Source organism: Callorhinus ursinus, unplaced genomic scaffold (assembly GCF_003265705.2).
Source record: "Callorhinus ursinus isolate GAN/ISIS: 27379988/994484 unplaced genomic scaffold, GSC_fseal_2.0 scaffold34, whole genome shotgun sequence".
Lineage (NCBI taxonomy): Eukaryota > Metazoa > Chordata > Mammalia > Carnivora > Otariidae > Callorhinus > Callorhinus ursinus.
In genome coordinates, this window is record NW_027397096.1 from 3,214,140 (window position 1) to 3,228,199 (window position 14,060).

Genomic DNA, 14,060 nt, shown 5'->3' on the forward strand with positions numbered 1-14,060 from the left:
AGCTTTGCATTAGGGTGAAAGAGAAATCTGAAAACAGATTTGGGTTGGACATTTTGGCCAAGTGCTTAAAAGCCCAGCTTGCATTCCTTCTGCAGGTGTGTTTTAAATACCTGGAAAGGCATTTGTTGAATCATGCAAATGAAGTGATTTTTCAAATGCTGAACAGTTTCTGAGTTAATATCCTTTTGTTTTGTCTTGTTTTGTTTATTCCCACCAACTATTTTAAATTTGGTCTCAAGTAATATTGGTCTTGTCTTGGTAACCAATACATCTGGCAATTTAAATACTGAGAAAGAACTGTTCAGGTTATTTACTTTTTGGTCCAAACAGCTTTTAAGCTTTACCTTTTTGAAAGAGAAGTATTTAAGTCCAGAGTTTAGGGCCACAGGACTGAGAAGCTTTGTTAATTCAGCCTGTAAAGGAAATGGGCTCCTTTGAGCTGAGGCAGTTTCTCCTCTCCTTGGAGAAGGACCTTCTTGAGAACAAGATTCTCACTCGATATGGCCTTTATTATATTGAGATATATTCCCTCTAAACCTACTTTGTTGAGAGTTGTTTATCATGAACAGATGTTGAATTTTGTCATATGCTTTTTTCTGCATCTATTGAGATGATCATATGGTTTTTATCCATCATTTTGTTAATGTGATATATTGATTGATTTACAGATGTTGAACCATCCTAGAAAAAATCCCACTTGATCATGATGAATGATCCTTTGAATATGTTGCTGTATTCGGTTTGCCAGTATTTTGTTGAGGATTTTTGCATCCACGTTCATCAGGGATATTGGCCTTTAGTTATCGTTTTTGGTAGTGTCTTTGGTTTTGATATCTGGGTGGTGCTGTCATCATAGAATAAATCTGGAAGTTTTCCTTCCTCTTCTGTGGTTTGAAATAGTTTGAGAAGAATAGGTATTAACTCTTTAACTGTTTGGTAGAATTCACCTGTGAAGCCACTTGGTCCTGGACCTGAGTTTTATTATTGCCAGTTCAATTTTGTTGCTAGTAATTGGTTTGCTCAGATTTTCTATTTCTCCGATTCAATTTTGGAAGATTGTATGTTTCTAGGCATTTAGGTATCCATTTCTTCTAGGTTGTCCAGTTTGTTGGCACATAATTTTTCACACTAGTCTCTTATAATCCTTTATATTTCTGTGGTGTCGGTTACTTCTCTTTCATTTCTGATTTTATTTATTGAGTCCTCCCTCTTTTTCTTTTGCATCCACTTTTCTCATGTAGGCTTTCTTTCCCCTCCTTCCTGAGCCCCACGGTCTTCCTAACTTTTTCTTTTTGGCATCTAATTTTTGATATTTTTTTTAAAATAGTCATAGTCAACAAACTTATTAAAGGAAAAAAGGGAAGAAGCAACTTTAAGAAACAACGTGAAAGTATTTGCCTCATTGGAATATGTCTAAACTTTTCCCCACTGGAACCTAAACTTTGTCTTCAGGATACTGTGAAAAATAGAACAAATATCACACCAGGCTTTGCAGTAAAATCCTGTCTTTGTTCTCTTTAGATGAACTGACCAGAGATGTGTTTTTAACCGCTGGTTGCTTCAAATTATTAGGCCCACAGTATGTCCTGTTGTGGGAACACCTAACTCAGGATAACGGGTTAAAGTGCTGCCCTGGGTGTCAGATGACATGGAGCTTAGTATGAGTTCTAACTAACTAGCTGTGTGACTTGTGGCAAGTCATTAAATTCTTTGAACTTCAGTTGATATATCAGATTCTCTGTTGCAAGCTCAGAAATGAATTTTAACTTATCTTAACCAGAATATTTGTTAGAAGGAAGTCAGAGCTCACCTACTGGATGGGAGGCTTAGAGAACAGGCAGGAGCCAAGGGCATTCAGAGAAGCCCAGGGAGTAGGAACAGACTGGTTTATACCTTGCCTTTCTCCCCACGGTGAATGTGACCGTCCCCCACCATCTCTACTCTACTCCTTTGGGTAACTTGTCTTAAGATTTGGGGAGAATTTCCAACTGTCCAGGCCTAAACCACATGCCAGGTTCTTGGAAGGCCCCTTTACAGTTCTAGAGTTGGAGACCACCAAGACCACATTTGGGGGGATTCCCCAAATAGAGACCAGAGGGAGATTAGGAAGGAGACATCTATTGCTGGACAGCCAAAAATAACAAATGTCAAATGGGGTACACTCAGATGTACCCCAGTCTGTGGAAATTGGAAGATTGAGTTATATGGCCAGTGGTAAAATTATTGCTCCTACATTATGTTTCTATCTGAACATTTCTAAGATGCACATGTTTGAGGCAAAATGGAATCATTACAAGATCTCACCAAGTAAATGAGCATCCAAAATGAACAAAAGGAAAGTTCTGGGTTTGTTTCTTCTTCTGTTTATGCTTATAGGGAAAAGACCAGGATAGTCCTGAAGGAGTTTGTCCCTCAGCCTTAAACAAATAGACCTTTGCTTTTCTTCTTAGATTGTAGAAAAGTAGGAAAGGGGGAAAACAAACAGCTGCATCTGAGGGCAGTTGTGCTGGACATTGTACAGGAAAGTTTAAGTGGAAGATTAGCTGGAACTAAAATGGTTTGATGGTTATAGTTAATGAGTAAGAACTGGAGTCCTAAGTTCTTAGCTACTTTGCCGATAACTTGTCTACTAATGTACCCCAGCCTCTGCTTGTTTGCCTATGAGGAGAGAAATAATCCTACTGCCTGCATTCATAGGCATGTGTCTGGAGTTTATACCTTGGGGGAGAGGGTTCCAGGTATTGACTGCTGTTCTAATACTGTCATTTGAGCATATGGCTATGTATGGTAGGGGTAAGGATGGGATTGGGGAATGTTTAATTACAGAGAAGAGTATGTATGATATTTGGATTTAGACTTTCTTCCATTATAGTCTAGTCTAGTGTCTAGTCCCTAAGTTCTAGACTAGACCAGACTAGACTAGTGTCTAGTCCCTAAGTTCCTTTAGGGTTACAGAATCAAACTTTTTCTCACTACTTGGAAATATGCTTTTGACTTTTGCAGCTATGTTTCCTTCCTGTTTTTTGGAGTTAGCCAAACTTTTCAGTAAGTATTGTTATTGATAGCTCTGTAGTCTTTTGGCCTCTGGTCTGATATTTGAAGCTTTTTATTATGAAATTTCCTTTCTATATGGTATGGTCACGCTGAGTAGGGACATGAGTTCCTCTCCACCTAAGGAACTGACAGAAGCTGCTGCCCTAGTGCCCTGAATCTGAAAATTAAACAACTAAATAAGCAGAGAACACGTATCAAGAAAGGGAGAATGTTAGTGTAGAATATATTTGAAACTTTCCCCTAGATGAATATTCCTCAAAACAAAAATAAAACAAACAGTTCAGATTATGTGTATTTTAGTTTTATATAAATGGTAGCCATATCACTTTGTACAATTTATAGGTAAAACCTAATTTACCTATAAATTTTGGCTTTGACAGAAATACCGAACATTACAAATACTATAAACATGAGAATCTACTTCCTCCATTTCAATATTGAAATAAAAGTATTACATCCACTTTCTGAAACCCAACTTCCCATAGTAAATGATCCATCTCTTCATGTATGTTGTATGTAAAACAGAAGACTATGTATCCACCTGATACTCTGCAATTTGGCCTGGTGTGCTGTTGCTTTCTTTTGCTTCCTTGGCCTTTCTGCTGGTCATGGATGATCACGCTGGCCACATTCTTTAAAAATTACTCCAACCTCGGGGCGCCTGGGTAGCTCAGTCAGTTAAGCATCTGCCTTTGGCTCAGGTCATGATCTCAGGGTCCTGGGATCGAGCCCCACATCGGGCTCCATGCTCAGCAGGGAGTCTGCTTCTCCCTCTCCCTCTGACCCTCCCTCCGCTTGTGCTCTCTTGTGTTCTCTCGTGCTCTCTCTCTCAGTAAATAAAATCTTAAAAAAAAAAAAATTATTCCAACCTCAGAACAGTTAAGTATTTTCTTCTTTTAGTTGACCTTTTTCTCTACACTATGCCTGAGAATAAACTGCCAGTTAACAAATTTCATGCTTTAGGAAGTGATTTTGATCAGGAGAGATTGGCACAGAGTGCTTCCCCAAATCTATTTAAAGCGGAGTCACCTTTCCTCCATTTCAAGACTGAAATGCTACTGTCATTCCCAACAGAAGTTACTGTTCTTTTCTGTACTGTCCAGCCCATCTGGATTCATCTCTCAGCCAGATGTTCTTGATTCCCCTCAGTATAGTCTTTCTGTTCGTGCCCTTGATAAGGGAAACAAAAAAGGCATGAGAAGAGGTGAGATCTGGATTTATTTCAGTCCTTTTCTTTCACTCCCATAGTCTACTTTTAAATTCTATTCTCTTGGAAGCTCTGTGGGAAAACATTGTATTTCATTTTACTTAAATTATATCATAAAACTAGAACAGCATAGTAGAGAGTGATTCAAAGCATGAACTTTCAAGTCAAATCTTGGTTTGAATTCTTGCTCTGAGGATTACCAGCTGTGTGATCTTGGGCAAATAACGTAGAATCTCTTGAGTCCATCAGTCTCTTAACGTGTAAATTGGGGGTAAAAAATAGTACCTACTTCGTGGGATTGTTGTGAAGATTAAATGAAATAAAGTCAAGTGCTCAGCTTAGTGCCCAGCATACTCTAAGCATCCAGTCAAGTTAGTTATTAGCTATTAATATGTCTAACTAGGAATGATTGTCTCTCTGTTGAGCAAGCAGTTTTATGGCAAGAGAGGAATAGATGATCTTCAGTTGTATTCTGATAAAGACTGGAGAACTTCATTTGTCACTGTGTCATTTTCTTAACAAGATGATCCTGTGTCATTTTCTTGTCAAGCAGCTAAATACTCTCCATCTTTAGACTGAGAAAGCTTTTGGGTTTGTGTCTAATTCAGGCATCTGTTATCACCTATGGATGGCTCCATAAAATTTACTGGCGAAGTCCTGTTTCTGGTCCAGAATTGGTCAACTCAGAAAATGTGTAAAAGTTTTCACTTGCTCTCTATATTTTTAAGTAGAGACCAACTCTATGTTGATTGGATCTTCAGGAAACTTTTTCAGAAAGACCAGTACTTACATAAATGAATCTCTTGCCGTTCTAGCAAAATATACTAAGCTTTTACCTTACACTGAAGTACATGTGATTGAATTTTATGTACATATAATTTTATTCATATACAAATAAAGCATTTAATTTTCAAGTTGAATTTGAACCACCTAACCCTGTTGGTTGTGAATTTTATTTTTTCACTTCCACACCATCATACTGCTATCCCATTTTTTACAGCGTTTATAGAGCTTTGACTTTTATTCAGTGATGATAATGGATTTTTGTAATCAGCCACACTTTTATTCCTGATCCCCTGTAACCAACAGTATATGCCACTTTTATGGTAACTGGAGAGTCCTAATCTGGGACCACAGAATAAAGACAATTGACTGTACCATCCATAGTGTGTCTGCCATGACTCTCTGGAAGCCTGTACTGCACCTAATAGGGCAGTCTCCTGACCCAGCTGTATCCGCTGTGCATTTTGTTCTATCAGAAAAGTTCATGGAGATTTGTGTAAATGATTCAAATAGAAAAGCATCTTTTCTCTTATATTATATGTGAGTTTGACTCCTGGTCTTTCCTTTACCATCAGGAATTTTCCAGGTAGCTTTGAATTAACCAAGGTTAACCAATTAACCATGGTCCCGCCCTAACCCTCCCGTGTGAAAGCACTGCATACATTTTAAAGAACACACTTTTTGCTTTAAAGCATGAGCAACAATAAATGTATCAAACCAGGAAGTTTATTCTTAAACCAGTGTTTGTCTAAGAGAAACTACCTCTGTCTCACAAAAGGAATGACTAAAGCATGCTTGGTTGTTTTAAGCTCTCTACAAATATACTTCTTTTGTAGATGTTGAGACCACTTTGCTTACCGGAAACCAAAGTGCCCACAGCTGTAACTTTGGTAATAGGTAGAATATTAGTCTGTATTTTTAAAATATTTTCATTTGGTAAAGCAGACAGATGCTGTGTTGGCAGAAGTGTGAATTTCATTTCCTGTCTGTGGTGTACCCCACTCATCCTGTCACTCAAGACATTTTGTTTTAGGTTCCCGTAATGTGAGTGAAACAGAGTGACCCACAGCAGGGTGACATGTGCATACCACTAACGTAACAAGAGACAAGACTTGTGCAACAGACCACAAGAGCACAATGCTTTATTTAAAGATGAAAACAAAACAAAATAAAGGCAGCCCCTCCCAGCCAGAATGCAGATTTTTAAAGTGGCATCCGTGGATTCTTATGTTTGTTTTTAGAAGACATGTTCCACTCTATTTGGCAAGTTAGCTCAAAAGTTTATCAGCTTCATGCCACTTAATTAAAGGATAAAACTGAGTCAACGACTGACAACATTATTATAGAGGTGATTTAATTTTATTTGACAATTTATCATCAAACATTTGTATTTACAATCCATTAATCTGCCACATATATTGAGTTCTGTAACAATTATTTTTTACATGTGAAATTACAGAATTTCTTTTTTCTTGTCCTAAATTACAATTCCTGCTACAATAACGGGACAGATACAACCATGTGGGAAGAACCCTGGCATGAATTGTTTCCATTCCTTAAATAGCCGTTGAGCACCTAATATGTGCTTGGCACTATTTTCAGTGTTAAGGATTATATACTGAGCAAAATAAAATCCTTGCTCTTCGTTGAGCTTATATGCTATCATAAGGAGATAACCACAGTCAAGTATACAAGTAAATAAAGTATGCAAGTAAATACAAGTATACAAGTAAATAAACATAATTTTAGTATATGATATATATCCTGAAGGAAACAAAACAGAATAACAAGATAGAGTATGATTGGGATGGGGAAGAGGTGATGATACTAGAGCTGTGACTTAAATAGTGACAGGCCAGGAGAAAAAGTATCCCAAGTAGAAAATAAAAAGCATGGGACGCCTGGGTGGCTCAGTTGGTTGAGCATCTACCTTCAGCTCAGTTCGTGATCCCAGGGTCCTGGGATCAAGTCTCCACATCAGGCCCCCTACTCAGCGGGGAGCCTGCTTCTCCCTCTCCCTCTGCCCCTTCCCCGCTTGTGCTCGCACGTGCGTGCTCTCTCCCTCAAATAAATAAAATATTTTTTTAAAATAGAAGAAAAGAAAAAGCACAAAGGCCCTGAGAAGGGGCCTGAAATATCGAAGAAACAAAAGAAATCAGTGCAACTATAGCAAGTGAACAAAAGGGGAGATAGTACAAAATCAGAGAAATGATGTATTATTGGATGTTACAAGGCCTTGAAGTCTAAGCTAAAGACTTCAACTTTTCTTTGTAAGTACAAAGGGAAGCACGTGATGTATCTGTGTATTTTAGATATATACAATCCCTCCGGTTGCTCTTTGGTAAGTGGATAGCAGCAGTGCAGAAGTGGTTGCAGATAGACCAGTTAAGAGACTTTTTGCTGATAGAATGTCTGGGGTTAGTTTCACTTCAGGGACAAGGTGAAGAGAGTAAGGATGTAGAAGAAACAAAGATTGGACTTGAATTAAAGCTGAAATGTGTGAGAACATGGGAGTTCATTATATTATCCCCTCTATTTCTGTTTATATTTGTAATTTTCTATAATAAAAAGCTAAAAAAAAAACCTTTAACAGTGGTGTTAGTTTTGAAAAATGATGGTGCCATGGACATTGTCAAAGTGGTAATGGAGCTAAGTGGGCAGATTCAAGATACATTTGGAAATAAAGCCAGGTTTTGCTGTTGGATTAGGATACATAAAGTTGCAGGGAAAAAGAGAAACCAAAGACGACTGTCAAGTATTTTGGACCAAACAATTTGGGTGGATGAGACTAGGGATCAGGTTTGCAGGGACTCAAGAGCTTTGTTTTGGCAATGTAAATTTGAGATGCCAATTGGATTTCCAAGTGGAAATGTTGAGTAGGCAGTGTAATTTACAATACATTCGCTAACTCTGCATAACATAACATACAGGCAAACTTGGAACCCTCCATTCCATTATATGTTTCTAAATTTTGCCATTAGTGTTTTAGAAATTCTAGCCTTTTCAGAGTTTGTGGATAACATTTAAACATTAAACATTTAAAAGGCTTAGTCTGTTGGTATGAAATAGTTTAGATATATTTTCTCTTTTCTGTGGATATTCACTAGTAATTATATTAACCACTATCCTGAACAGTAAATCTCCACCTCTGTTGAGCTGTCATTTACATTGAAGGATGATGTTAATATGGCAAACTCCATAGGTTAAACACATTTCCTATGGCCTCTTTTCACTGCATGTGGGAATGCAAGTCAGTGAAAGTAAGATTTTGGGTAACATTTCAGCATGGTGTGTGTGTATTTTAAACAAAATTTTTTAGGCAAACTTTGGGTCTGTTATTAGTAACTGTTGTAACATAATTTACATCTGATTAGAACACTAATCAAACACTGTTATTAATAATCATAGACCCAATAACAATAATATTTGTTAAGGGCACCACTCTTTTTTTTTCTTGCACTGTGTAATTCCTTTATTTTCTGTGTATTAGTGCTTTACCAACACTATAACCATAAAGAACACAATTCCAAGTACTAATCTTTTTAGTTTGGAGAGATCACAGTCTACAGACACATTTACTTATATTAAACAAGATTAATCTCATTCAAAACTTAATGTAGTTTATAAATTCACATAAATACAGAAATTGATGCAATTAAACAAAAACTTCAGGATCTTATTTTTTAAATTCCTAGATCATAACTTTTTCTGCAGGCTCTAGTTACCTGCCCCATGATCACCAATGGTTATGGGTCAATTTAACTACATACAGTATCAACCTTTTATATCCTTAAAGAAAATGTAAATGAAAATTAAAAGTTCTTACCAAAAAGTTTAGTGTTTTCCAAATTTCAGATATTTACTTCCCCCTCCCCCCTTTAGTTAGTTATTTCAAATAAACTAAAAATAACCACATCTGACCTGCAACATTCAGTAGCAGTCATTTGATGTATAAAATTTCAACTATACTCCCAGTTATTTTAAAACACACAAAAATGGCTACCAATCAATCTGTCTGTCACAAGTTAGAAATACTACATTTAAGAATTAAGATGAGAGGGCCACCTGGGTGGCTTAGTCGTTAAGCGTCTGCCTTCGGCTCGAGTCATGATCCCAGGGTCCTGGGATGGAGCCCTGCATCGGGCTCCCTATTCGACGGGAAGCCTGCTTCTCCCTCTCCCACTCCTCCTGCTTGTGTTCCTGCTCTCGTTATCAATTTCTCTCTGTCAAATAAATAAATAAAATATTTTAAAAAATTTTTTGAAAAAAGAATTAAGATGAGAGACCCATGGGTGGCACAGTCAGTTGAACGTCGGACTCTTGGTATCAGCTTGGGTCATGATCTCAGGGTCATGGGATCCAGCCCCACGTCAGGCTCTGCGCTCAGCATGGAATCTGCTTAGGGTTTCTCTCTCTCTCTCCCTCTGCCCCTCCCCACCATGCTTATGCGCTCGTTCTCTCGCTCTCTCTTTCTCAAATATGTAAATCTTTAAAAAAAAAAATTAAGAGGGGCACCTCGGTGGCTTGGTTGTGTGCCCGACTCTTGATTTTGGCTCAGGTCATGATCTCAGGGTCACCGGGATCCCCTCCCTCATCCACCACCACCCCCTCCCCACTCACGCATGTGCTTTCTTTCAAATAACTCTTTAAAAAGAAAAAAAGAAAAGAATTAAGATGAGGGTTTCAAGTTTCTTCCAGTTTAGGCATTTATACCTTTATGCTTATCTAAAGATGTTTCTATAGCATTGATATTTGTGTAACCCGTGTTTATGTACCTTAAAATGCAATCCTTTGAAACACTAAGAATTAAATTTATGGTAGAGCTTTGGGAATTTTAAAAGCAACTAAAGTGTTCTCAGATGTGTCTGCCAGCTTCATTTCTAGAGATACTTCTAAAGTAAAACTCAGAATTTTATACCTTAGTTGCATTTTGAGTTCAGAAATCCCTCTGCACAAGGGCACCACTCTAAGAAACTGTATACTTGTTGATTCCTCACAACAACTTCATTTTATTACCTTTGTTTTACTGATAAGGAAATTTAGGCCCCCTAAAATTCACTCAGGTAAGAAGTAGCAGAGCCAGGATTCAAACCCAGGCAGTCTGGCTCCAGAGCCTTTACCCTCTTTTTTGTTTCCAGAGCCTTCGTTCTTAACTGCTACCATGTAATATATATATATATAGAATATTGTAGGTTTTGCTTCAGAAAAACTGTCTAGAGTAGATAGGACTGTGTAAGTAAAAGGGTCTCTCTCAATTTTATTTTTACTTCATCCCATGAAATTGGGACTTTGGAAGATGGGAGAGAGAATAATCCCAAAATGGATCTCCATCGTACTCTGATTTCCTTCCTTAAGTAATCTGTTTCCTTTTGACTTTTTCCCTTATAGCATCAGCGAGAGCTTTCTAACTGTCAAAGGTGCTGCCCTTTTTCTACCACGGGGAAATGGCTCATCTACACCAAGAATTAGCCACAGACGCAACAAGCATGCAGGTAAAGCTCCACATACACCATTCCATTCTTGATTTCTTTGCCTTTTGTTTTGTGCTAAAAGGCTGACAACCTCATCCCTGTTTCTCCAACAGTCTTGTAAGAGTGAAAGAAGGCATTGTACTGTGCTATAATCACTTTTCTTTCACTATTTTTCTGGCACTTAGCAGAATGCATTATATATGTAGTAAGTGTTCAATAAATTTGTGTTGGAAAAATAATAAGGTACAAAGATACTATAATGAATTCTTATGTGACTTATCAGTTAAGGTTTTCCAGTAGCAAATAGCCAGTTTGCGTACCGACAGTACTTTTCACCACTAACAAACCTGAGTTTCCACATACTCAGCTCACATAAGAAGGCTTACGGGAGGAGGGATGGGGCTTCTTGACTTTTGCCTGACCTTTCAAGAAGCCAGCTGGATCTTTGGGCCAGTAGCACTTGGAGTAGGGACTTAGGCCACTATTCACCCAGAAATGGTTGTCCTCTACAAGTTCTCTATCCTAAAAATCCTTCCCTTGGATCATCTGTACTGATGGAGCAGAAGGAATCTTAATTTTTAAAAAGCCTCAGCTGCTTAACTCAATTATAACATGTAACTTAAGTCACTTTTCATTGTTTATAGCTAACACTTTGTCTCCCCACACTGGTTCTTTTTTTTTTTTTTTTAACAGTTCTAGTAAGATATAATTCACATACCATGTACTTCACCTAATTTACCCATTTAAAGTATACATTCAGTGTTGTTGTTTTTTAGTATATACAGAGCTGTACTGCCATCACTGTAATTTTAGAACATGTTCATCACCCACAGAAGAAACCCAGTTACCCATTAGCAGTCATTCCCTATATCCTCCACCCTCCCTGCCAATCCTAAACAACCACTAATCTACTTCTCTGTCTATAGATTTGCCCATTCTGGGTGTTCCATATAAGTGGAATTATATAAATGATCTTTTGAGACAGGCTCCTTTGATTTAGCATAATGTTTTCAAGGGTCATTTACATTATGGTATGTGTCATTCCTTTTTATGACCAAATAATATTCTAGTGTATAGATATACCACATTTCATTTTTCCATTCACCAGTTGATAGACATTTGAGTTGTTTCTAATTTTTGACTCTTACAAATAATGCTGCTGTGAATCTTTATGTGTAAGTTCTTGCATGGACATATGTTTTCATTTCTCTTGATTTTATACCTATGAGCCCATACTGGTTCTTACACGTGAGACTTAGATTGTGTCTCTGGGTTTGAAATGTGGTAGAACAGACCTGGCCAAACATGATGATTCTCCTTTTTAATTTTGAAAGTTGAAAGATTCTGCAGTAATGGAATTGGTCAGAAGCCAGCATTGAAATGGAGGTTGGGGGATGGGCGGCAAGAAAACCATTCTTTAAGAGAAGGAAACGGGAAAAAAAGGAGAGGCTTTCAGACTTGCTGACCTTTTAAACAAATATCTGTTTGCTAACCTACTTTTCTTTCTTCCTACCCCTCACCACTTCTTGCACATATCAGTATTTCATCTCACTGTTAACAGTTGAAATTACCTGGAGGAAGATTTTGTATGTAGATTTCAAGATGAATGTAAGAACAGGCATCCACTGGCATCTATGATTAGGTGGCTATGTCAGTCACTTTAGACTCTTAAAAAAGAGCTGTTCTAGAGGGGAGGGGGGTGGGGGGATGGGTTAACCTGGTGATGGGTATTAAAGAGGGCACATTCTGCGTGGAGCACTGGGTGTTATGCACAAACAATGAATCATGGAACATTACATCAAGAAGTAATGATGGAATATATGGTGATTAACATAACAATAAAAAAATTTTTTAAAAAGAGCTGGACCTGGGTGGGCATGAATGAAGTTTTTTGTTCTCAGATTGTCATCATTTATAACAGTATGTTATCTAATTATCTCCTACTAGCCCAAGTTCCATGTTTTCTAGTATAGAATAAGGAGTATGAGGAAATCTATAACACTTTAATACAAAAAAAAATTCAACTTAGTTTTGGAGAATGTGTAGAAACAAGTGTGTATTCAAATAATGGTTGGCCATGTTAAAGGACCTAACATTAGGTTCAGTGGAATATTTATTTCTTGGGACCCACTGTATTTAATGAGTACTCTTACTTGAATATCAGCCACTAATATGGAAATCATTTTAAACCATTGACATTATTCTAAGGGGAATCTAAAAATCTTTGGTTAAGTGCAACTAAAGATTTACAGAAAAAAGAATGGCAAAATAGTTTTTTGTAATGTTAGAGGTAATTCTAAACCCATTCATCACACACCGCATTTTCAGGATTCCCTCCTTGCTGCCTTCAGTGGGCCTGAGAGCACAGCCCAACAGATCTCACCATTGCTTTCATCAACATCCACGATAGTACAAAACTGAGATTGGTTTCAAGTGCACCTCCCATTGGACAAACATAAAGCAAATTTTAATGTAGTATAGGCTAAAAGTGAATGTATAGAGATGCAGTCCACCATTCTGTCTTTCCACTTAAAGTTAATAATAATAACATTAAGACACTTAATTTCGGTGTCTATTTATAGTCCTTCAGTGACCCAGAACTTTCTTTTATACAGGTTATTAAGGTAGAAGGAATCCTCTCTATTGACATTACAGTGGAGAATAATTATTTTTTGTTTCATAAATTTCACCAGGTGATCTCCAACAGCATCTCCAAGCAATGTTCATATTACTCCGCCCAGAAGATAACATCAGGCTGGTAAGTATAACTCTTACTCAAAAGACTATCTAAGATGGCAAACATTAAGCAGTAATTTTTATGTCCCAACAGAGTGCTGGGAGCTATGTGGAACAAAAAAGAGTAACATGTCCACACCATCAAAGAGCTTAGAATATCATTGGGATGATATGAGCTAATGTGAAATGATGTGAAATAATTTGATGATTCAAGGCTGTTGATAAGCACCAGTTTGTAAGTTACTAACCATAAGAACAACTGAAGTTCAGAAGAAAGAATACTTTGAGACTTGCCCTAGTTGGAAAGGTTTTATGTATACGGTAGAACTTGAGCTGGGTCTTAAAAGATGATGAATTTAGATTGGCAGAAAGAAAGAAGACCATCCTTCTAGATGAGGGCCTGACTGAGACAAAAGCACATGTAAGGGAAAAGGAAAGAGTAAAAGGGCCAGGGATTTGTGCTGGTCTCAGAGTAAGGAGACCTGGGCTTAGGCTTGTACTAATCATGTGATGTTGGACAAGTTACTTAGCTTGTCTGAGCCTGCTTCCTCATCTTCTTTCTACCTCTCACAGTCGAGAGGATCAAATGGACATGAAAGCATATTGAAGAGAATAAAATGCTGCCCAAATCTGGGGATTATTGTTACAATAAGGAAGATAAGATACCAGGAAACAAGGCAGACAAATAGAATTTAATGCTCCAAACTAGGGGACTCAAAGTAGCAGATATGTTTTGTTTGGACCACAAGTGGTGGTGTTTTTCACTCTGAGCCAGAATTTTTTTTTTTTTAAGATTTTATTTATTTGAG

At 37.5% G+C, this 14,060-nt stretch overlaps 1 protein-coding gene across 5 annotated transcripts in view; it reads left to right on the forward strand.

Annotated features, from left to right (window-relative positions):
* SSH2 (slingshot protein phosphatase 2) overlaps positions 1-14,060 on the forward strand; it is a 242,734-nt gene that overhangs the window by 171,448 nt on the left and 57,226 nt on the right. For all 5 annotated transcript variants that reach the window (XM_025851382.2, XM_025851385.2, XM_073879337.1 and 2 more), the window contains 2 exons: positions 10,433-10,536; positions 13,209-13,273. In XM_025851382.2, the coding sequence (XP_025707167.1) occupies positions 10,433-10,536; positions 13,209-13,273 (169 nt within the window). The remainder of the gene's footprint in view (positions 1-10,432; positions 10,537-13,208; positions 13,274-14,060) is intronic.